The sequence below is a fragment of the Rhincodon typus genome, chromosome 5 (assembly GCF_021869965.1).
Source record: "Rhincodon typus isolate 14 chromosome 5, sRhiTyp1.1, whole genome shotgun sequence".
Taxonomy (NCBI): Eukaryota; Metazoa; Chordata; class Chondrichthyes; order Orectolobiformes; family Rhincodontidae; genus Rhincodon; species Rhincodon typus.
Window position 1 is genome coordinate 81,238,068 of NC_063336.1, and position 25,339 is coordinate 81,263,406.

General features: G+C 39.8%; 1 protein-coding gene across 2 annotated transcripts in view; it reads right to left on the reverse strand.

Annotated features, from left to right (window-relative positions):
- prim2 (DNA primase subunit 2) overlaps nt 1-25,339 on the reverse strand; it is a 166,070-nt gene that overhangs the window by 39,357 nt on the left and 101,374 nt on the right. For both annotated transcript variants that reach the window (XM_048596997.1, XM_048596998.1), the window contains exon 7: nt 10,283-10,350. In XM_048596997.1, coding sequence (XP_048452954.1) covers nt 10,283-10,350 — 68 coding nt within the window. The remainder of the gene's footprint in view (nt 1-10,282; nt 10,351-25,339) is intronic.

Here is a 25,339-nt window from a genome sequence, read left to right on the forward strand (position 1 = left end):
TCAAAACCTTAACCTGTCCTGATTTAGTTGGTTGCAGTCTAGTTGCTAAAGGAACCACTCAGCAAACCAAATGGGGACTGAAGAGACATAATAGCCCATTGTTCCCATTGCTATTCACCCAACTGCACTGTTCCCTGCTACTGAATAGCCTTCCTGCACTCACTGTCTTGAAAAATGACAATGTGGGTTCAGTAATAAAGGACACCTGGTTTACCCTTTCCAATAAGAATTAATAATTTCTGAAAGGGAGAGAAAACTGGCAAAAAGGAACAAAGGATCTCGTGAAAATTTTGCACAAACCTCTCAGTTAAAGTTGATTTCCCAATGCTAGCATGAATTGCACATTAAACTGAGACAATAAATACATTTTCAAGAGTAAACGCGTTCTTTATAAATGTTAATGGAGGCATCAGCAAGGCGTTCTTCTCGAAGTGCCATTCTGTACATTAAAATCATGGTACATTGGTTTTCATATTATTTAGGCTTAGTAGTTGAAAGATCTGAAGGCGGATAAATCACTTGGACCTGATAGACTGCACCGCAAAGTTCTGAAGGAGATAGCTGAGGAGATTGTAGAGGCATGGGTGGTGATTATTCAGGAACCACTAGCTCAGGGATGGTGCCAGAGGACTGGAAAATGGCTAATGTAACCCTCCTGGTTAAGAGGGAGGGAGGCAGAAGACAGGAAATTATAGGCCAGTTAGTTTGATCTCAGTCATTGGTAAGATTTGAAAGTCTGTTATTAAGGATGAGATTGTGAAGTATTTGAAAGTGCACACTGTAATAGGGCAGAGTCATCATGGCTTTGTCAAAGGGAAGTCATGCCTGACAAATCTGTTCCAACTCTTCAAGAAGGTAACAAGCAAGTTAGAAAAAGGAGAATCAGTGGACATGATCTATTTTGGCCTTTGTCAAGGTACTGCACAGGATGCTGCTAAATAAAATAAGAGCATATAGCGTTAAGTTGCATCTGAGGAAGGATGTCCTGGCATTGGAGGAGGTATTCAAGAATGATCCAGGGGAGGAAGGGGTTGCAATGTGAGGAGAGAATGACCTAACTCTGCTCCTATATCTTAAGACCATAAGATCACAGGCCCAAAAATTGGGCATTCTAAATTGACCCATAGACAGAGAAATCAGGCCTGACAGAAAATTAGCCAAACTAAATTATACAGCAGCAGCAGCTATCGGCTACAGAGAACAGTGGAAACCAAGGTCAAAGAATCATAGAATCCCTACAGCGTGGAAACAGGCCCTTCGGCCCAACAAGTCCACACCGAACCTCAGAGCATCCCACCCAGACCCATCCCCCTGTAACCCACCTTATCGACACATCCCTGAACATTATGGGCAATTTAGCATGGCCAATCTACCTATCCTGCACATCTTTGGACTGTGGGAGCAAACCGGAGCACCCAGAGGAAACCCACGCAGACACGGGGAGAATGTGCAAACTCCACACAGACAGTCGCCCAAGGGTGGAATCAAACCCGGGTCCCTGGTACTGGGAGGCAGCAGTGCTAACCACTGAGCCACTGTCACAAAGATTACAACCAGCCCAAGAATTGCATATTGGAGTTCTGATGTCCTGACTTCCAGTCAGTGCCTAAGGAAATGCACTTTATATGGCAACAGTGAAGGGTGTTGGCACAACCCCAATGGATGCTTTGAACCCTGCTCACGGCCCCATTGGACAATGGCCACAGAACATTCAGCAAGGTCCGGAGTGAAGGCAATAAATACAGATTCCCGGAACCTACCCCTTCATCGAAGACATCGTCTGGCCCATTGGAGGTGGAGGGGGGGGAACAGCGCAAGGAGAGGGGAAGAGAGAGGGCAAGTGCAAGAGCAAGTGAGCACGAGAGCGAGAACATCCTCCCGGATCCAACAGACCCATCTTCATGGAAGAGAGTCAGCCCTATGTCAGGGAGTAAAGATATTCTAATGGCCCAGCTCAAACACATGGATCGTTATAGTTAATATCCTTTCTCAGATAAATAGAGCTGGATAATAAGTAAATATCATGGGAATTTGGGAACTGCTCACATGGTGTTTTTAATAAGGAATATTTTGTTAATAAAAATAAAGTTGAACCACAAACCAAATTGTGTACCTTTGTGCACCTCACTGACAAGAGCACTTCGGTAAAGAGTTTTTAATATATAAACTGGTCGAAGCGTCCAAAACATGAACAATAGTACCAATAACACTGGCGATGTTCAGGATACTTCCACAGAAGAAAGTTCTTTGAAACAGTGCAAGGAAGTTAAGAAGAGAGAGGTCATGCCACCATAGACTGAAAATTTGAACAAAAATGCGCAGGAAGATCATAAATTAAGAGAGCACAACGCCAAGATATGACAAATGCTATTCAAGGTAAACAAAGCAGCTATCCATTTTAATCAGACTGTAGGATTAATAGACTATCACTTGATATGTACAAATCAAACATTTGGTTTACACTTTCAGCTACTTTAAGTCATGAAGGCCCACTACCACCATCACAGATTTTTTAAGCCAAGTGCTGCAAAGTGCTGAAAGATTCCCTTGTGCTTTTTGAGACTAATGTCACATTTTGCTCAGCTACCATTAAATCAGTTTACAGACAAGAAAGACTGATGATATCCTTTCTTTTCCCATTCAGGATGAGATACTGTAACTACATCAACAGCACAAGGAAAACAAAGCGGCATGAAAGGCATCAATGATCCCTCACTGTAATTACAAACTACCCACATACATGCTGCTCTTGAATGCCCCCCCACCAAAAAAAAGGCATAGAACCAGCATTTGATGACTACATGCCAACTTTCTTAAGACACCAGCATTATCCTTCCCAGTGAATAAGGAAAATGTGTTCCAGTGTTAATTAATTCACAACATATCCTGAATTGATCCACATGACCATATCTTCCTCAAACAGACAACCACACTTATTACGCAGGCGTCACCATGATTCTTCTTTGGTACTCAATTTCAAGCTGCCTGTTACGAAATATTTACATTAACACTTTCCAATGTTAAGTAGAGGGAACAAAACATGACCTCGGTCAGTGCATTTTAAAATTTCATATGCACATCCACATTATTTTTAAAATCAAAATCAAACCAATGCAAAAAGTTCATTCAACTTCACTTGCACCAGTCTCACTCTGTCTTATGGAGTTAATTTGACATACATTGCTGCTTTGGTACCCTGGTAGCTGTCCTTTTAGCATAGCACACTTTATTACAATTCTCAGACTGCCCCTCGCATAGCTCTTCTTGTAATTTTATGGGCAATGTTAAGCATCAAAAGGTTTGGATGTCTGATTTTGATTCCCTTTAGCAGTCCCAACAACCATACAGACTAACTAATAAGATTGCTTCCAAAGTAGTCATGAGCAACAGAAGGCAACAATTCCTTGACCTTAGCAGCTGCCGCTGGAAATAATGAACACCCTGGCTGCTTTATTCTACAGCTACCACAAAGCAATTTACTCAAGAGCTCGCAACTTCTCAGATTTTCTTGGAACAAGGAAGCAAGAATGCCCACAGAAGTGCAAAAAGTTGCCCTCATGCTGTGTTGCTTGCACTCTTTGGCTTGTTGCTCTCATCATGAAAGGAATATGATATGATAGATTCAGATTGCTAGCTAAAAAGTGTCTCTTTTAATCAGATTTAATCATTTGAATCTAAGGCACTAGAAACAACACAAGCAAATCCTGTTGATATGAAGGCATTTCAGAGTCTCACCACACACTTACAGTTGAGACAAAAATCCTTTAATTACTTTCCCCTGTCAATTTGAAGCAAGTCCCAGTTAGCTGCAAGTATTAAACTATTCACCAAGATGCATTAAAACACAAATGTATAATTTAAAGATCTGCCTTTTTATGCCAGTATTATGCGTTTAATTCTTGCCAAATTCAAAATTAGCTCTCCCCAGAAGTATTTCAAGCAGATAAAAAATATTGTCTGCTAGAAATCTGAAATTAAAAGTTGATTGACCTGTACCTCTTTCAATTTAATATATTGACTATGCTGCTCACAGTGCAGCCTCCTGTCCAGCAGAGAGACCAAACACTTTTCAGAACATGTGATTAAGGGTGATCATGAGCTTCCAGATACCTGCCATTTCAATTCTGCACTTCCTGCACTCCCACTTGTATCTCTTTTTACGGTGTTCAGGTGAAACTCATGGGGAGCTAGAGGAAAACCACCTCTTGATACTGAGTTTAATAATTTCAGATTATAATCTTTGTTGCGACTTTTTCAGAAAGCAGCTGCTGTTAGGAGGTTGCTTTTTTAAGATGCTCCTTAAAAGAAGAGGGAGGTGGAGACGCAGAATGGTCAAGGAAAGAATTCCAGGCTTCTTAGACAGCTACAGGCATGGCAACAGTAAATTAGTTAAAACGGGGGAGTGCAAGAAGCTAGAATGGTAAGAGCACACTAAAAACTTGTATTGCTGGAGAAGGGCATAGAAATATGGAGGATCTAGGCCACAGCAGGTTTGAAACAGGGATGTGAATTTTAAAAGTGAGGCATTATCAGCCTCAGAGTCAATGCAGTTCAGGAGTGATGGGAGAATGAGATGGGAGCGAGTAAATATTGGGCAACAAAGTTTCAACAACTGCAAATGAATATAGGATGGAAAATGGGAAACCAGCCTGGAATGCACCTGAATAGTCAGTTCTAGAAATGACAAAAATCCATCAAGATCAGATTTAAAATTTACAATTAATCAATGGAACAAGTGCCATTTGTGGAACAGAGTTCCGAACTCGATCACCATTGTATGTAGAAATGTTTCCTACTTTAATTCTGGTATTCTGCGGATCCAATTTAGAAGGCATGTCCCAAGTCCTAGGCACCCCAGCTAAAAAAAATTCCCTGATCTACCATGCCTGTTCCCATTAACATCTTGAAAACTATGATCAAATTCCAGGGAAGAGAACATTAGTTTGTTTGATCTCTTCTTTTCATGTTATCCTTAGAGTCTGGTATCATTCTGATAATCTTATGTTGTACTTCTTCTAAAATCAATATATCCTTCCTCAGGCGTAGTGCCAACAACTGCTCAAGGTGTGGTCTACCCAGAGCTTTGTATAGCTGAAGCATGAGCTCTACTCCCCAATATTCTGTTCCTCTGCATATAAATGTCAACAAATACTTCATTTTTGATTAACTTCTGGACCTGGTCATGACGGTTTAATGATCTAAATTGTGTCATGCGGTTGCAACGTCAACCTGAGCTGCTGGAAATGGCACAGAAGGCCCTGGTTTCACTTCACTCAAGTACGGCAGATTTATCTGCTTTTCAATGTAGTATCAGCTGAAATTTTCCATTCAAGTGCAGGAGTCGGAAAGAAATCTATACTAACCTTACCGAGCCAGCACCTAGAGGAAGTTGAAAGTGCACATTATAAGAGCCACTAAGGAGGACTTGGAAGACCACAACTGGTGATAAATATTTGAAGGGAAATTATCAAGTTACACTCGAAGTTGACCAAGTCACCAGGCCAAGATGGTATACATCTCAGATAAAAGGTCGTCAGAGAACACGTAGTATAAACATTGCAAATAGAACTTGCGTTAAAGAACTGGGGGATTAGCAACCCTCAAAGGGAAACACATAACAACTTAGATCTTCCTTCCAAGCTGGGCAGAATTCTTCCAATTATGGAAGAAAATAATTCAGTTACCTCAGAAATAAAAACATATTATTTAAAATACTACCCTGTTTTATCTCTTAAAGGTTAACAATTTTCTCCAAAGATAATTTTAAGCTCTGTTCTACATATCTTTTGGTGTTTATAAATTTCTGTATATTCCATAAAGGTATTCTCTTCCTGAAATAAATGCCAGAGATTTTCAAACACGTCAAAAAAAAAACTGAGCATGGAATAGTTCTAGAATGTGGCTAGAATATAAACAACACTCAGCTCAAAATTAATATTGAAGGTGGGGGGAGGGGTTGGGTGGTGGAAGAACAGGATAGAACTTGACTTGCTGAAACACTTGAGCATTGGTGTCCCAAAACAAAACATTCATGGGCTAATTTTTTTCATTATTTGTTCATGGGATGGGGTCTTTGCTGGCTAGGCCAACATTTATTACCAATCTCCAAGGTGGTGGTGAGCTGCTTCTTGAACTCCTACAGTCCTTGAAGGGTGGCTCCACCTACAGTGCTTTTAGGGAGGGAGTTCCAGGATTTCGACCCAGTGAATGTGAAGAAATGCTGATGTAGCTCCAAGTCAGGATGGCATGCAGTTGGGAGGGAAACTTGCAGACACTGAAGTCCCCATGCATCTGTTATTTTTGTTCCCTGTTTATCCTTATCACCCTTCTTGAACAATGGAGCCATATTGACTATCCTCCAATCCTCTAGCACCTCTCCTGTATGCAGAGAAGATTTGAAAATTAATTTCAGAGCCCCTGCAATCTCCTTCCTTGCCTCCTATAGCAGCCTGGGATATGTTATCTGGGCCCAGGGATTCATCTAATTTTAAGTTTGCTAAAACTGCTAACTTTGCTTCTCTCTCAATGCTAATTTGTTCAAGGATATCACAGTCCACTTCCCTGATTTATATACCTACATCATTCTTCCATCTAGCAAATTTAGCTAGAGTTTTGTTCATAAACTGAAAGTGAACATTGATCCCAGCTTCAATTTACTTACTAGACTTCCTCTTGAATTTTCATTGAACTTTCATATCCAAGCTGACTTTCCTAGTGCAGCACCGAGGGACTGAGTTAAAGTAAACATGAAAATAGGACCCCATCTGTCCTCCCAGGTTGATGCAAAAGATGCCATGAGACTATAATGAGTAGGTGGTGTGGGGGTGGTGGAATTTGTCCCAGCATTTGGCCAATACTTATCCCTAAGCCAACATCATTGAAAAAAAACACAGATTATCTGATTGTTGCTACATTACTGTTTATGGAAACATGGTCGCTGAAAATTAGCTGCGTTTTCTACAGTACAATGCTGACTATATCTCAAAAAGTACCTCATTGGCTGTAAAACACTTTAGGAAACCAAGGTTGCCAAAGGAGGCTATATAAATGCAAGGCTTCCTTTTCCATCAGGACAAATATGAGAATCTGGTTTAGGAAGAGAATATTTTTCGTCCTTGCAAGCATTGCCGTTCTAAAACTGAACAGTTTGCCTGCTATCTTGCTTTCAAGTCTTGTTGCATTGATTTCGTTAACATCTCTTTAGGGAGACAGATACGTTTAGAAGTCTTACCTTGGGAGTAACACCACTCCATCTCCCATCAGATTGTTGATGAGGTCTGTAATAACAATACTATGACCTACATCAATCATGCAAACAAGCAGTAAATTCTTAAGGGGTGTAAATTCCATCTGAACTACAAATATTAAATGGCCAAAATGAAGAAACACTAGATAGTAATGCAAAATTAAGAGAATGTTTTGCTTTTCAATTCAAAAATCAATGCATTTTTCATTTAAAATGTAAATAGAGCATAATGAAGCAGGAAGTGATCTATGTTAGTACATGGAAAAAATACCAATATGAAGAAGCTGAAGCACAGATCCCAACATGACAACAAGGAAGGTAAATTTAAGACTAGGAAGAGATTTGGTATGAAACATATAGAGATGTTGCTGCTTGTGAGGGAAATCAAATTGTAGGGTCATAAATATAAGGCAGTCACTAATAAATTCAATCACCAATAAATTCAGCAGATAATTCAGGAGAAATGTCTTTGCCAGAGAGTTATGAAGATTGGGAACAAGGAATAGTTAAGTGAAAGGCATATGAAGTGGAAGCTAGATAAGCCCACAGAGGAGAAAGTAACAAATTATGCCAAGAGTGAGAGATCAGGGGAGGGAGGGGGTTGCATTGAGGATAATTATTGGCACAGACTAATTGGCTGAATGGCCTGTTTTGTATTTGGCATTCAATGTAAATTGCTTTTCTGTGTACCTAAGGTAACAGGCACAGCATGTATGGCTAAGCAAACAGAGCACCATCCAACTTGTTCAGTCTAATACTTCAAGACTATATTCAATAGGCACTCCACAACCACACATAGAATAACATCGTAGTTTACAAAATGTAAGCACCAACAATACATTCTACCATTTTCAAAGTGGAAGCTTTACAGCAGTACGTCACAATGCTGGTCAGCATGCCTGAAAAAAGCTCTGAAGCACTGATAAAGGATGTGACACTGCAGCTGGGTAGCAGCTTTGTCATTTTTTTTCCACTTTCTCAGGCAGTTGAGCTATTAGTTATTGATAAATTTACAGATTCTTCAGGTCAGGCACTGGAATACAAGGAGTTACTATGGAAACACATTTTATAAAAGCCTCTGAAACACAAGATCTCTGTACAGGCAGTCCAATTTTCCGTGAATTCGGTACTACAGGTTTACTGTCTAATGTGGTGGAAAATGCAGCTGAAAGATTTGTTGAAATAATGCAAGATTATTGTTTGGTTCAGCTGGTTAAAGCAAATACGTGGATCTTATTTTGGAAAAATCATTTAGTAGCAAACCTAACTTGGTTATCACAATTAGTACTAGCACACTAGCAGAACACTGGAGAAAACTTAATTGAAAAAGGAAGAACAGCAGCAATGTAGAATGCAGCAATAGTTAAACAAAGGCACAGCAATAAACAAGGTGGAGGTACTCACTCCTGTTGATGGGTAGGGTGATGGAGGAATCAACTCAGCTCTGGGTTAGTTAGGATGCTGATGTTACACAGAGGCTGGTCAGCCTTGGATGGATAAAAACAGCATTACGAGAGTTTGAGGCAGTGTCAAGGACAATGGCTTTGGACTTCCAAATAGCTAATTCAAGGAAACGGTGATTGATTAGAAGTGAACAGGCAGTCTCACAAAATGGCGGAGGCTGGAGCAAGAATGACTATGAAACGGGGTTGCCGGCAACAGGTTTGGAGAGATAATGTTGGTACCTGGTTGGATGTTATCAACCTACATGTGGAACCTGTCTTCAGTATATGATACAGAAAAAACAACATTTAGATGAGAGCCAGGGGCTATCAGGAGGGGGAAGTTGGTGGAGATACCGTGGTGAGCTATGTCCAAAGCTGCAGGCAGGTCTAGAAGCAACAATACATCATTGCTTACCTAAGATGTCATTCACACCTTTGATTCAGCCCATTTCAGCATTGTGGCAGAGGTGGAAATGAGAGCACAGAGACACAGTATACTTGGAGGTAAGGCAAAGATGAGCATGGATCTGGCAGCAACATAATCAAAAGCTTAGGAAACGAATATGAATTGGAGATGGAGTGTGAGTTGGAGATGGAGTGCAAGTTTGCAAGGATACAGGGACCACAGACAGTTTACTTGAGGTGCTGGATGATACTGGCAAGTTTAAAAGAGAGGGGAGGCTTAGGTGATCAGGTTAGCGGAGAGCACAGGAGTTGTGACATATAATCAAAAAGTCGCGACAGGATAAGAGGGGAGATCCACAAGAAACTAATGAAAGATACACGATGAGAGCAAGGGTGGGGGGTGGTGCCCAGAAGCAACTGAACTGATAGACATCTTGGTCACTTAAGGTTGTAACACTGATTTCCTCCCACTAACTGCAAGAGGTGCAGATGAAGGTTATAGCCGGCAGTCAAAAGAGCAGCAGGGACTGCTGTGCATTTTCGCCGTAACAACATCCTCAATTGAAATGAAAACATACCTGTATAATTTCCCTTTTTTGATCAACATGCTTCTAAATTTCTGACCATGGGTCAATGTAAAATCAAGGTAGCAACTCAATATCTTTCATGTTGTGCAACCAATCAGCTAGCTCAGCAACACCTAAATCTGGAGCTTGAAATGCTACATTGAACAAGTGAGCTTATTAATACAATAACCAGCATTGCTTTCTGCTATACCATATGACAGTTACGACAGACCTCAGAAGTGATCATAAAAGCAAAGCAATGTTTCTTCCATAATTTAAAATTTTCCATATGATACACTGTATTCAATGCACTATAACCAACGACAATAATAAACTTGGTGCAAGACAGCTTGTGCCATTTTAAAGTGACTGCAATCTTGTTAGTCAAACAAATGTTCTTCTGAGTGTGCATTCCTGTTGAAACATCTGATAAATATTATGTTTATGTTAATAAAAACATATACTGAAGCAAAGTACTGTAATCTTGCAGGCAACGCATTCAACTGTGGCATTATAGCCTAGATCTTGTATGCAGCACATCATAGTGATGAGATCCTCATCAATGTAGGATTATGTTTGGTTTACAACTGCATTTAAACTGCGAGAGGAGGAATTATTACCTGAGGTGGTTCAGCAGAGGCTGGAGTCGCTCGTCTGATTGTACAACAGGCAGCGATCTTGACGCAATCTGCAGAAAAGAGGTAATTTTGTAGTGAGATTCCATTCACAAATAAACAGCAAAGCCAAATTAATCAATGCACAGCAAAAATTTACAAGTAGCACAATTTGTCTCTTCATGTCAATGAAACAACCCAATCACAAGTTCTGAAAAGCACACAAGTCTCGTCTTTTCAATTACAAACACGAGAGCCTAGATCTGTTCAGGCCCTCAAGTCTGTTTCACCATTCAGTTAGATCGTGGATGATTTGTACCTTAACTCCATTTACCTGATTTGGTTCCATAATCTTTGCCAAACAGAAATCATCACAGCATTAAAAGTTTCAGGTGACCCACAGCCTCAACAGATTTGAGCAACATTCAATAGGCCTTCCCCATTACCCATGAATGGCTTAATTCTTAAGGTTATTACTCCTTTGTTCTGGACCCCACCCCCAACTTACCTTGAGTAAACAGAGAAACAGAGAATCTGTAGAAAGAAAATTTGATGTTTCGAGTCTGGTGACCCTTCTTTAGATCTGATAGTGGCTAGGCGAAGTTGTGTGGGGCAGGGGTTGGTTTAGGGAGGGAGTGGTGAGCGAATAAGTGCAGATGGAACCCACAGAGAGGGAGAACGAGAGTTAGGCAGACAAAGGAATGGATGTTAATGCGCCAGGAAGAAAGAAAAACTGATAATGGGGACCATAAGTAGATGAAAATGAGTGCCGAAAACAGCCCATGTAATGACAGGGTCTGAGATGTGGGGGTGGGTAAAGGACATAGAAGGTGTTGCTCAGATTCTAAAATTATTGCAGGGTCTGCAGGGTCTCCAAAAAGAAAAGGAGATACTGTTCTTGCAGCTTGCATTAAGCCTTGCTGGAGCACTGCAGCAGGCCCAAGAGAGAAATGTTGGCCAGGGAACATGGTGGTGACAGGCAACTGTAAGCTCAAGGTCATTTTTACAATCTGCAAAGCAATCACCCAGAGGAGACTATTTCATAAGCAGCAAATACAATGGACTAGATTAGATGAATTATAGTTAAATTGCTGATCCATCTGGAAGGTGTGTCTGGAGTCCTGGATAGAGAGGAGGGAGGAAGTAAACAGGCAGGTCTGTGAGGGTGTCAGGAAGTGCTGGAAGGAGGAGGAGGAGTGGACCAGGGTGTCCCAGAGCTAAGAGTCACAGTAAAATGTTGACAAGGGAGGGGAGGGGAATGTGTATCTGGTGGTGGTATCCCGCTGGAGGTGGCGGTTTATGATCCTTTGAATGTGGATGTTAGTAGGGTAGAAAGGGAGGACAGAGGATTTATTGGTATTATGGGAAGGAAAAGAAGTGTGGAAAATGGGTCGGCTAAGGGCCCTGTCAACCATGGAAGCGGGGAATCCTCAGATATGGAAAAAAACAGACATTTCTGACACCACCTTGTAGAAGGTGGGAGCATCAGAACAGATGCAATGGAGACATAGAAACTTGGCGAATAGAGTGGAGTCAGAAAAGAGACTGCGAGGATGTACAGTCCAGTTAACTGTGGGAGTCAGTGGGCTTGAAGTGGTTATCAGTGGCTAGCCTAACCCAGAAATGGCAACTGATGTCGATGAAGGGAAGGGAGGTGTCAGAGAGGAGCCAGGTGAAAAGGTGATAAGAGGGTGAAAATTAGAAGCAAAACTGATAAATTTTCCAATTTTGAACAAGAGACGGATGTCATCCACATACTGGAGAAAGAGATGTGGGTTGGGTCCAAGTAGGATTAAAACAAGAATAGAATAGAATACTTACAGCGTGGAAACAGGCCATTTGGCCCAACAAGTCCACACCTACCCTCTGAAGAGCATCCCACCTAGATCCATTCCCCTACCCTACCCTATCCCTGTAACCCTGCATTTCCTGTGGCTAATGCACCTAACCTACACATCCCTGAACACTATGGGTAATTTAGCGTGGCCAATCCATCTAATGTGCACATTTTTGGACTGTGGGAGGAAACTGGAGCACCTGGCGGAAACCCACACACACACACACACACACACACACACACAGGGAGAATGTGCAATATTACACGGACAGTCACCTGAGGGTGGAATCAAACCCAGGTCATTGGCGTTGAGAGGCAGCAGTGCTAACCACTGAACCACCGGTGTTCCACATATGCCACAAAGAAACAGAAATAGTTGGGACACACACAGTTAGCTATGGCCACACCTTTGATCTTGAAGAACACTGCCAGACCCACTGAATTTCTCCAACATTCTCAGTTTTCCTCGCATTTTTCCAGCATCTGACGTTCCTTGTTTAATTTCGAGTAGTTTTACTCTATCCTATCCTATTCAGGTTTCACACCTGAATACATTCACTCAGATGGAGGATTGGTTAGCTGTCAGAAGGCACAGAGTATGGATAACTAGGGCATCTTCAATTTGGCAGGCTGAAAGCAGCGTTGGACCGCAAGGAACAGTGTTGGGCCCGCAACTATTCACAAATGGCTTAGATAGAGACAGAGAGTAACATATTTAAGTTTGTCAACCACACAAAGTTTGGTAGGAATATAAAGCTGCGAGAAGGACACAAAGGCTGCAAAGAAGCAAAGTGGGCAGACAAGACAACAGATGGAAGAATGTGGAAAAGTTTGAGGTTATTTGGTAGTAAAAATATTACATTTCATTTATTTCTTCAACAAAATATGCTCATCTTTCATTCTAGTCGTGTTTGCAGTTAGGTTGATGCCATTCAAAATTGGTCTTCCTGTAGAATGAGTGCTTCCATTTCCCTATTTTGTTTCTCAATTTCTGGACACTGCAATTCATTTAATAATACATATATGACAACTTTAGATTTTCTCATCTAAACTATCTCTCACCTTTAATTCAGAGCTTTCTCATTTATGGATAAACCACTTGATTTTGGTCCTTAATTCCGTATCGGACTTGTCAATTTGTTTTCTTTTAGAATATCATCCTTTCCTCCCTTCACTACTCATGAATGCTGGTTGATTTTATATTTCAAGTGTCTACCCAATTAGTTTAAATAGTTTGTCACTCCAATATTTATGCAGTCGTCAACTTAGTGGAATAACAAACCAGAGACTTCGTCGATTAATCCAGAGAACATGTACAAATCCCAATGTAAGTTTAAGAATGTTAATGATGTCACAACTTATTGTCTTGGAGTCATCAGGACTGGCACACAGGAACAACAATTTATAAAGCATGAGATGAGGCTACCGATTGGTTAGGTCAAGATTAGCACGGAGATGCAGCAGGAGCAGTTAACTTACAAACTAAACAAGGCCCCATTCTACGTAGGTATAAGGAACTTGTCTATATACTGCACCTTTATCACGGAAGTAAGGGTCGTGGATTTCGCCAATCCCAGTTGCAATCTCCATGGCAGCACCCTAACCAATCAGAGCTTACCTGTCAAGTCTCAGTTTCTTCAGATTGAAAATGGGCAAGACGGCACTGTCAAGAGTTCATTAATGTCCTTTCGTGAAGGAAGTCTGTTGGCCGTACCCATGTGGTCTGTATCAGATCCCAGTCCCACACTAACAGTTGCCCTCTAAATTGCTCTTGGAAGCTCAGTTGCATCAAAGCATTAATACAAAACAACAAAAAAAGTGCTGGGTTGTTACTTTTTCACAGTCCCTACAGCAAGGCTTTCAATGGGCCTTAAACTGCTGATGGTGTTTCTGCCTAACACCAGAGTGAAGCAATGATTCCTGTGATCTTGCTGTCCTCATGCTTCCCTGGGGAAGCGATCTTCCTCCCAGAACAGTCTCCTCGATTCCCAACCTTTATCATGTGAGTTGTTGAGCTTTTCTTCTGCTGTATCACTACCACACACTGAGGTCAAAAACTGCCTAACTCTCTCTGCAAATGTTTCCTACTACTCTGTGCAACATGTGCCTTGCTACAACATGGGGGAACACCAAAACAGATATCTTCTGATGCCCACTGAATTGCAGATGTGTAACCATAAGAACATAAGAACTAGGAGCAGGAGTAGGCCATCTGGCCCCTCGAGCCTGCCCCGCCTTTTAATAAGATCATGGCTGATCTTTTTGAGACTCAGTTCCACTTACCCACCCACTCACCATAACCCTTAATTCCTTTACTGTTCAAAAATTTATCTAGCCTTGCCTTAAACACGTTCAGCGAGGTAGCTTCAACCACTTCACTGGGCAGGTTCACAACCCTTTGGGTGAAGAAGTTCCTCCAATCTGTTCCACCAATCTGTTTCAAACTAATATATAAATGCATATATATAATCAACCAGCTCTTCTGTACAATTAAGTAGATTGACTGAAATTCACTGTAAACATTCACTAATTTGAACTAGCTTCCTAGCAGTCGACTTAATTGATTTGTCCTCACACAAAACAACAAAAAGAAAGTGGGAAAGCTAGTATTAGATTGTGTTTCAATTCCATATTTCATAAAACCTCGCTACAACAAAAAGACAAATCACCAGGATCTATAAATTCTATTTTGAGCTATTTTTCACGCTTGTACTTAACAGAAAATCATGAAGTGCAATTGAATGGAATATTTCACCTCTTAAACATCAGCAATATTACACAACAGACCAGCTTTTCTCCCTACAAAGAAATACAGAACACCCTCATTTCCATTTAGATGATAGTATTCTGTGCACAGAAAAAGCACATTGTGCTTTGTACCTCTAAACACCTTGCTGACATAATCAAGTGGAAATGAACTGAAAGGCATGCATGCATCACTGACTGACTGAGGAATTACTGCACAGCAGGGAAAAGGGAGATTAACAAATATAGATACAAGCACATATCCTAAGTCTCATCTTCTGTCTCATTCAGATCCTAATTTTATCACTAACGGTCACCTGGCATGTTGGAGTCAAGGTGCTTTTGGCCTCTTGCACAGAGTACAACAGTCAAATTGCTTCCTAGACAATGAATGAAGGTAAATTTACACAGTTCATCAAATATTTGGTCATAGGACAGAATCCTCACTCTAAGCATGAGCTCACACACTTCAAAGCACCGGTGAAATACTTGGTGCAAAACAGAAAGGTACTCCAGTTTAAGGCCTCATCTAAGCCAGGCTAGGCCCTTTTCAAGTACAGCAGCCAGTTACATGGAAAAAGTCTGCTTGAGATTATTTCAAAAGTGGTCTCTGCACTTGCAACTGGGAAAAACACTTGGGGGGAAAAAAAAGTGAAATTTTCATTATCAACACTGTCCTAGAGAAATGAATTTTTAAAGCAGACACAGTCCAGATTATGGTTTGAATGATATTTGAAATATGATTGTCTTCAATTTTGTACCTAAAATTTTACGTGGAGTAGTAAAATTTTGAAAACTGTCAGCTGTCTGCCAATGTTGGTTACCCATCACACTTGCACTCTCCTCATTATGCAGGATAATAATGAATAAATCTGTCTGTGGACAGCTATAGTAGAAAATGTTTTCAGCTGACAAAGCCAACGACATCCATTTTGCTCCCTATTGTCTTTACCTTTCTGGAGATGGCGGCTCAGATTGGAGCATGATGCTACAGTCCATTGTGCAAAACAAAAACTTTAGACTGAACAAACTTAACAAATCCACTCCCTGAAAGCAACATCAGGCTTACCAACTCCTAATCTGAAACATGAATATCATGAAGATCAGGAATGCTCACTGTTGACTATTTTCAAACTTTAAGGTTTTTAAGCCCCAACTTCCATTAGGTGCTGCCACGCTCAGGTAGCTATGCCAGAGCATTGATGAAAAAGATGGTCACTTTACAAGGCTAAAGGAGGATTTTTTTTAATGGGCTCTACCAATAAAGGTGGGACTATAAATTTAATTATCGTTTTCAGAAGGGAATTGGAAAGGAAAAATATGGAGGAGTGTGTGAAAAGAGCAAGTGAAGGCCATGATGTGTTGAATGGCCTCTTGTACTTTATGACTCTATAATTCATAGATAATATTGAACTGGATTGTTCCTTTTTTCAAAAAAAAAATCAATATGTTGGAAAATATTTGTACTGCATATAAGAGGGGTCAAAACTCAAGACATTTTGGCATTTGTTTAATTAAGCACCAACAATGCAGGCAGAATTTAATCCTCCACTGCTATGAGGTCAACTTTACCTTAGCCACTACAAAAAAGCATTCCCTCTATATTAACGTGAACTCCTTCCATTTCTAATATTAGTTATTTTCACACATACAGGGGCTTTAACAAGGCAAATTTTCCAATCCTGTCCACAAAGGAGAAAGCTGACATTGTTTGAACTCACTGCATGACAGGAAAAGGAAGATCAAAATGTCATCAGTCTCTGTTGGGATGAGAGCACACTTGGTAAACCTACTGCTTCTAATCTATTTCCAACAATAATCACCATCACTTATGATGTATTTCACATTAAGGAATCTTGGAGCAGTTTAAAGATAGTGAAGTGAGTGTTGACGAAAAATAGAACATGCTCAGCATACATTCAAATGGTAAAACAGCACAAATATTTCTTTGATGATATTATACAAACATTTGACACAGATGATAACAGGACAGTTGGTTAGAGAGATGGATTTTAAAAGTGTCTTGAAAATGTAAGGAAAGGCATTGTGTCAAAGTGGTTTAAGCAGGTAATTCCATATTTGAAGGCTTTTGAACTGAAGGTCCAACCAATGTTGAAGCAACTTAAATTGGACATATGCAAGTTGGAGATCACAGAAACTCAATGGATTGTCGGTTACAGATAGAGAGGAACAAGGCATGGACAGTTTTATAAAAGAAAATTTGCTAGAAAGACTTATTTTACTTCCACTTTTAAGTTTCTTTTGACCTAAGAAAGAAACTGATTTTTGGTTAAATTTAAAAACCTGCCTCATCTTCCATCAATCCTGTTCAGATAGGAATATTAGACACATCCGGAACAATGACAGCACATTCAATTAAGTACTTATTGTTGCATTGAATACTTTCAATATTCTTTGCCTCCCCAGCTTTCACACATCACGCCTGACACACAACAAGTCACAGAGTCAGAGTTTGTTACAGCATGCATAAACTCAGGTCACCAGGCATCTCTCTGCTCAAATCCCAATTTCCAGCACTCAGCCTGTAGCCTTGTATGTTTGGCAATGTGATGGTTCCTGTCTCTACTGCCCTTTTCAGGCAGTGAAAAAGAAACTACCATGTATTTAGCAGAATGATTTCAAGTTGTAAATTAATATCAAAGCTTGACATCATGAATCACCAGAAAGCAGTTTTATTAAAAACTTCAAACAAAGACATGCATTTTGACCTCAATACAGGATCACTAAACTAAATGAGAAACCCAATTAAAATGGTTTAGAAACTTTAACTCCGGAAAATATTCTTCCACAAAACTGCCATCAGTCATAAATTATTTCACAAGAAAACTGCCTAATTCATTTAAGTCCATATTAAATTCCCTTTGCAAGCCCTTTAAACAACTGCTTGTTTTATATTTAAACTGGAAAGAGCTACTTGCTATTTGTTCCATCAATCTGAAAATGATTGAAGCAATAAGAAGAACCAATAAAAAAATTAGGCATTGTAAGTCAAGGAATGGTAGTTTTTAATAAACTGTGCCTACTGGCACACAGCAGGATTCACAATATCCCATTTGTGTAGGTCACTACAAATGAATGGTAAAACATGCCGTTCTCCATAAAGGGATTAAAAGTTGCAAAGCAGACTTGCTATGAACTGCGAGATATTACTGCCAACAATAATCCATTAAAGGATGGCAAAGAGCAAGCAACAGCATGTTTAGCCAAAAATTATCCGAGACTGGTAAAGAAAAATAAATGCCAATCAAATCCTGCAATCAACCAAACACCACCACACTGGCAAGATGCTTTACCAGGTGTTGATAAGGTAAGGTGTCCAGGAAAATTTAGAAACTTATCAGGACAAAAAGGCCAAAGCCAAGGCATGGTCATTGCTAGTAAGTACCTTTAATAAAGACTGATCAGACAGGAACCCAAGCAGGTCAACCATGAATAGTGGAATACTTTGGCAAGCACTGAGGATTATGTGGACGGTGAGTAACCCATCCAAGCATACTCGATGTTTTGCTGAATGATCTATGATAGAGCTTCCTTTTGACAGTGTGATTGGCCATTCAGTGCAAAGCAGGTCAAGTCAAATTGATTGATGTCTGTGCAGCCATGTGCCATGTTTGCCAGATGGAGCCAATTAAGTTGGGTCACATGCAACTTGGACAAGGTCACTGGAGGATGGCAAACGTTGAGCAACTGCATGTTCAGCCAAATTCTTTCACGCAGGCTGCCATGATGCAATGCATGTAGCTAATGCCATCTGGAGTCTGTATGAAAGCCTAAATGAATGATATGGCTGCCAGGCAAAGAAATGTCCCAAGTAGTCATTGTCAAGGCCATCAAATGAAGCCAGGGCCTAACAGCTCATGCTTGTAAACATGATGACGCTATCTCTTCTTTAGGCAAGATGAAACCTTAGAGGATGAAGAGACAAACATACTACTTTCTTGATATAAACCTATTCTCATGCACCTTCATCTGCCACCTTGCTCCCTCATCTGCAGTCTTATTTTGTTAGTGACATTTGGATTTTTAAATTATGTTTACTTCCTGGAACATAGCAACTGTTGGCATACAAACTGGTTGTGGCTTCTGCAACGATCCAGTCCAGTGCTGCCTGCATTGTTTGCTGCTGGATCTTGCATCATAAGTCAGCACCAAAAAGTTTTTACAAGCTATGAAGATACCTTTTTTGCCTGATCTGGGTTGGATTCTAACCCAAATTGGAAGTTTTATTTAAATTTGTTCATCGGATATTGAGAGGCGAGCATTTATTGCCCATCCCTAATTCCCCAGTGGGCAGTTAAGAGTCAACCACATTGCTGTGTGTCTGGAGTTCCTAAAGCACATAGTGAATCAGACGGGTGTTTACTACAATTGATAGTGGTTACATGGTTGACATTAGACTACATTTTAATTCCACGTGCCAATGTGGGATTCAAAATCAAGTTCCCTTTACATTAGCCTGGGTTTCTTGATTGCCACTCCAGTAAGGTTACCACTATGCCATCATTTCCCCTGAATCTGGGCTCTTAAGAACACCAACGTTTGCAAATCTAATCTCATACAACTAGCATTGTGCCTAAGATGGCTACAATGACCTCTGTTGCTGTACACGCCTCATTGTGTTGTGTGGGAACAGAGTTGATAACATTACTGCATGTCCAATTTGTCAGACTTTACCAAAGAAACAAATGCCTTTAACATATCATCCACTTCCTCTCAATGTCCCACACCTGGCAACTCCTCAAATCTCAGTTTAAGCTGAAGTGAGGAGTCAGATTTCCCAAAACTGATTTCTGATAAAATAGAAGCAAATTATAAAACAGATTAAAAGCCATTTACTTTACAAAACTGGTAGCAGTTCTTATTTTTGGAATGATTCATTATTAATTGCTGTGCCCTTGAGAACCCTGGCCTGCATGATTTATCCATCTTAACTCAACAGTACATGGTTGGGGAAAAGACAGGTGTAGAGCTGAACCCTTTTACACCATTAGGCCAAGAAAACAAGGACACCTATGACACTACTCACTGTTTCAGCATGACCAAGTGTTAGAAGACAAACCCTTCAGGCCATTATATTCTGGCCTCCATTTCAGCTGATGTTTCCCTTGAAGGTTTCAATCACTGTTCCAAAATAAAAAGCTACATATCTAAACTGTTAATGTTATTGAATTGGGCATTTCCCTCTCCATTTGCCCGTCTGGTATTTGTTGAAATGAGAAATAAATTAACTTGGCTATTATCTTTTAAGATTGATGATGGGTTTGGCGCATTGTATCATTTCAAATAAAAAAACCTAGTTACCACAATGTGGATGCTTTGCGCAGACAGAAATTTTGATTACAAGGTCAGCTGGGAGACTGTAAATATAAGCTTCAGATGTCATGTTTGTGCTAATTGCTTTTCAAGTATAGAGATTCTTCTCTATTATTTTTGGACAGATGAAAGATGATCCATCTAGTAACAGATGTGCAGTTTTAGGTCATGTCAGCTCTCAGGCATCAGCAGTCAATGGACTTATTTATTTCAGAGCTGTTAATTTTAATGAAACATGCTCTACGTTGGTCTTTTCTACATGTACTTAACTTTTAACTTTTGTTTTTCTCATCAGTTAGGATAAGGATTATTTAGCTAGTACAGATACAGGAGAAAGTGATGAAACATGTGGATAAGATTACTGAAAACACCTTGAACTCCCCAAGTACAAGTTGACAATTGACTTTCCCTCAGCTGTCAATCACACCACGTGATCAGAGACTGCTCCACAGGAGGTCATCAGCAATTATCCATCAGCCACATAAATGAAGGAAAGAAAACAGCAAGGGTACAGTGGACTCGTACACCAATATGTGGTTCAAAGGAACAGACATTCCCAGCTTCAAAACACCCCCAGTCATTGTGTTCCTGATAATTAAATTTGATTTATGCTTTTGTGGCACGTGATCAATTTTTAAATCAAGGTGTACAAATGCATCAGCTCAACCTTCTTGCCGTCAGTGATTGTTGGTTAAGTTTTAATTGTTCAGTGGCCCAGGGTTAATCACCAGCCAGATACACACATTAAGATGCAAGCCTACAATTCCAAGCTGTTACTTATTTCCTCAGGTCATTCTCACTTGGTCATCTTAAACACAAATAACTTGCATTTGTTTTGTGCCTCAAATGCAGTAGAATTTTGCAAGGTTCTTCACGAGTCAGTATCAGCTGTATCTGACATAAGATCAGCTAAGGAGATACTGGGGGTAGTCAACAAAACAGATCAATTGTTAGGGAAGAAATTCTGAGTTTATAGACAAGGTAGCGGCCAGTGGTGCAGCAATGCAAATGGAGACGCTGAAGAGGTCAAAACTAAAGGACTGAAGTATATTTCAGAGATAGGGAAGGACGAAGCTACAGAGGTATTTGGAATTAGCTGGTTTTCACTCTTTGCTGCAAATTACCTTTCTTCTACAATCAGGCTCACACACGTTCCAATGCTTAAAATCGACAGCCAGACTGTGTTAAATTGTTGGATAACTGGATTTTATTTACATTGAGATTTGTGTCTGATGCAAAAGATGCAATATCTCTGGGGAAAAAGGAAAGAATGAATCTCTCTCTTCACTGTTGCAGATGTAAGAATTCCAATAGTTGGTTCTTTTGTTCAGAAATAAATTCTCACTTATTTAGGGATAGCAAAATCACAATAGATTATTCAGATCGCTTAGAATGATACATTTCATTTCTCTTTTTACTAGTGAATGCAGACCCAGCTGCAGCAAAGTGATGCAAAAATATTTAATGACTTGTCAGCAAATTAAACCACTGGCATGTGAGCAGATGCCTGGCAGAAATGCAGGCAGTCCAGAAGGCAAAACAAAACTGCAAAAATCATGTGTTGCAATGGCAGCAGAAATGAAGATGGAATGGAACACTGAGGAAGGACGAAATGGTCTGAATCTTGCTAAGGCCAGAATAAAGTTCAGGAAAAGTGCTGTTACCCTATCCACCCAAGGCCAGGGAATGCTGTTATCAACTACACTTTTCATTTTCAAGAGACACAGGAAAAAAAAGGACAGTTATTCCACAGACAAATGAAATCTATTCTCTAATTATGGCCATTTGCTCCTCCCGGAATTCCTTAGCTCCACCATTGGCGCCATGCCCTCAGTTTTTAACTGATTTAGATACAGCTGGATTAAAGCTTATCCACTTTATGAGAAAAGTGCTTTCAGTCTCACCATGCTACTTAAAAGGCCAGAAACCAGGAAAAAGACAGAACTAATACAACTACCAGTTATCTCCCTACATCATTCAGTACATTCAGCTTGTGCATTGACATTTCAAGATCCCCCATTCAGGTTGCAATTAATTCATCTATTCATAATGGCAGTTCGATGGCAACAGTTCTCCAAGACCTTGTTTTAATTAACACAATGCCACATTCACGTTTCTAAAGTAGATGGTCTGATACATTAAAAATTAGCATTTCTTTTCCCAGTGTTTCAAAATATCAAAAGCTTGCTATATGATAAAAGAATGATAGAATAAAAACAATGTTGAAATTATCTTTACAGGAGAGGTGGTTTAGAGGAGATTTAATAAAAGGTGCTCACAATCACGGAAGAGGGTCAACCGCCAGAGGAGACGGATTTAAGATAATTGATTAAAAAAGGTCAGACGGGAGGTGAATAGATTTCTTTTAAAAATAAGAATGATGATGATCTGTAATGTAGTGCTCGAATGGGTTATGAAAGCAGTTTCAACTGTAAGGTCTACAAAAGAATCTCTGCAGACTTCTAATTTAGGAAAAGATGGAGGGCGATCGAAAACAAAGAATAAGATAATTTATAATTTAGCAACCTGTTAGCAGGTGATACTAGGATCTGGTTACTAAAACAGCCTCTGTTCGCTGGATTACACTGACAGGATGTGACTTTGTTTTAATTCATGCACTGTAAAAATGGAAATCCAGACACGAAGAGCCACCTGCTGGGTTGTTTTAAATTAGCACTGCTCTGCCCAGCTGGATTATAGCATAAACTGAATAAATACATGCCTGACTCCAATGTAGAAATATAATACAGCATTGCTGTTTCTATCCTATTATCCACAAGTAGCCATTGAACTGAACATACCTTTACAAACATAATCTACATTCTTCATGATTAGACAGTGTACAGTTGTCAATCTGCGAGAAAAACAAATTCCCTCTCCCTCCCATTCAGTCTGCTTTATGTAGATACATGAAATTGTCAAATCAAAACACAAAGTTTATCCAAGTTCAGAATGAATGCTCCCCTGGCATTCTTGATTTTTTACTCAACAGTGGCAATTCAAGTTATTTTTATTTCGTCCACAGTGGATCCCGAATTATTAATCTCAGCAAAGATGCAATCTATTGATACCTGTCTGTATTTTCTTTAAATGCTGCTCTCAGAGTGAAAATTAATCATGCTACTCCAGATGTTAAATATTCATATTTATCTCTTCAGGTTGTGGAGGGTTTGTACTCAACAGAAATAAAACAAAAATGTTTGCAAGGCATAGCCTGAACTGAATTCCATCTGCATTAGCATAGATTAAAAAAAAATTTGCAGATCCCAGGTTCAACAAGCAATCTGTATTTTTGCTTGGAAGAAAACTGACGCACCCTATCAGTTATTCTGCACCGGAACATTCTGCACTGGCCATGGCTACCACTGAATAATTTCAGTTCCACTTGAACTGCTGAGGAGATGGAGCCTTAAATATTTAAACATCGAGTCACAGAAATGAAATACTAGATCAGTAATTAGAATTTTAAAATATTAATTCTTGCTTTTTTTTATATAACCTTGATAAACGTGTCACTCAAAATTTATTATCTTGTTTAAAGAATGATATTAAATAATTCTGTGACAGGAAAGCAGTTATGGCTGTGAACTGTAGCCCAACAAACTGCAGGGCATAATGCAATATACCCAATAGCAGGATACTAGTGTAAGGGGAATAGAATAGAATTATTAAAATAATCTTTTTATGCTTTCTGTAGCATGGATCTTCCCCTTTTCATCACATCTCCTGCAGCTGCTTGTCAATCAAACAAAAACAGTTATTCAGCAGAGCAAACACAGAACTGAAAGCACATACCATACAAAGACAATATGTGCTGTGACAAGAGAGATGCGACTTACTCCCAAGGTTGCTCAAAAGCCAACGCCAGCAAAGCACAGCATTTGGGTTATGTGCCATGCTGAAGACAATGAAGCCACTCAGAATTAAATTCAAAGCTATTTTGATACAAATGGCTCAAGCTGCCACTACAAAATTAGTCTCGCCAGAATTAGCCAAATTTGGGAAGTTACAGTGGGAACAAGGTCATTCACACCACTCTGGATAGTGTGGACAATTCTTCACGAGGACCTTGAGATCTTGTTTCCATAATGGTTTTCAGAATAAACTGCTTGCGGTATAACAAATTAGAATATAAGTCAGCACCCTGGGTGGGCCTCTGTTGTCATCTTTCATTTGTATTTTGAAAGAATGACTTTCTATACCTGGCATCCTGTATGGTTGCTTAAAATCACAATGTGATCTTACAAGGCAAACTTTCATGGTCAACAACTTTACTTCAACACACATGCACTCCTGTGTTAGTATACAACTCCAAAAATTTGAATTACCAGTGTTTTGATCTATTTTAATCTTTAGATAAATGCTCATCATTTGCAGTAAAAAAAATAAACCATTACTTGCCATTATAAGTAGGAAATATAGGTCTTCCATTGTCAAGATGTTCAACTTCAGTTGACGAAAAGCTAAATGAGAGTAAATGCATACATTCAAATCTGTGACAATGTTTTAACAAATCTGTGGTGATGTGAGAAAACAGTCAGAATAAGCCACGAGTTCACATGGTCTGCAGGACAGGAAAGGACCGAACTACAACAAAACAGACAGTCATTACAGTTCATAATAAATACGTTGGATACAAATATAATCCAGCTACATGCAACATTGTGAACATACTTAAAAGGTCTACGCCTATTTTTTAAAAGAACAGCAACTTCTAGGTGTAGATTCTCCCACATCCATCATCCTCTCCATATCTACCCTGTTAAGACCAATCAGGATATTCAATGTTTCATCAAGTCACTTCTTATTCTTCTGAACTCCAGCAGATACAAGCCTAGTCTGTCCAGCATCTCCTCACAAGACAAACTATTCATTCCAGGTGTTAATCTGGTAAACCTTTTCTGAACTACCTCCAACACATTAACATCTTACCTTAAAAAAGGAAAACATTTCTGAGCACAACGCTCATTATCAGCGGTTCTCAACCTTTTCAGTATTAAGGCACACAGGCTGCATAACCGATTAGATTTTCCTTCACGCTGCACACCACAGCATTCAAAGAAGAGCTGCAAAGAACTCTCTCTGGGTGTTCTGTCCAATGTGCATCTCTTCATCAACATTATAAATTAGATGATCTGAACATTATC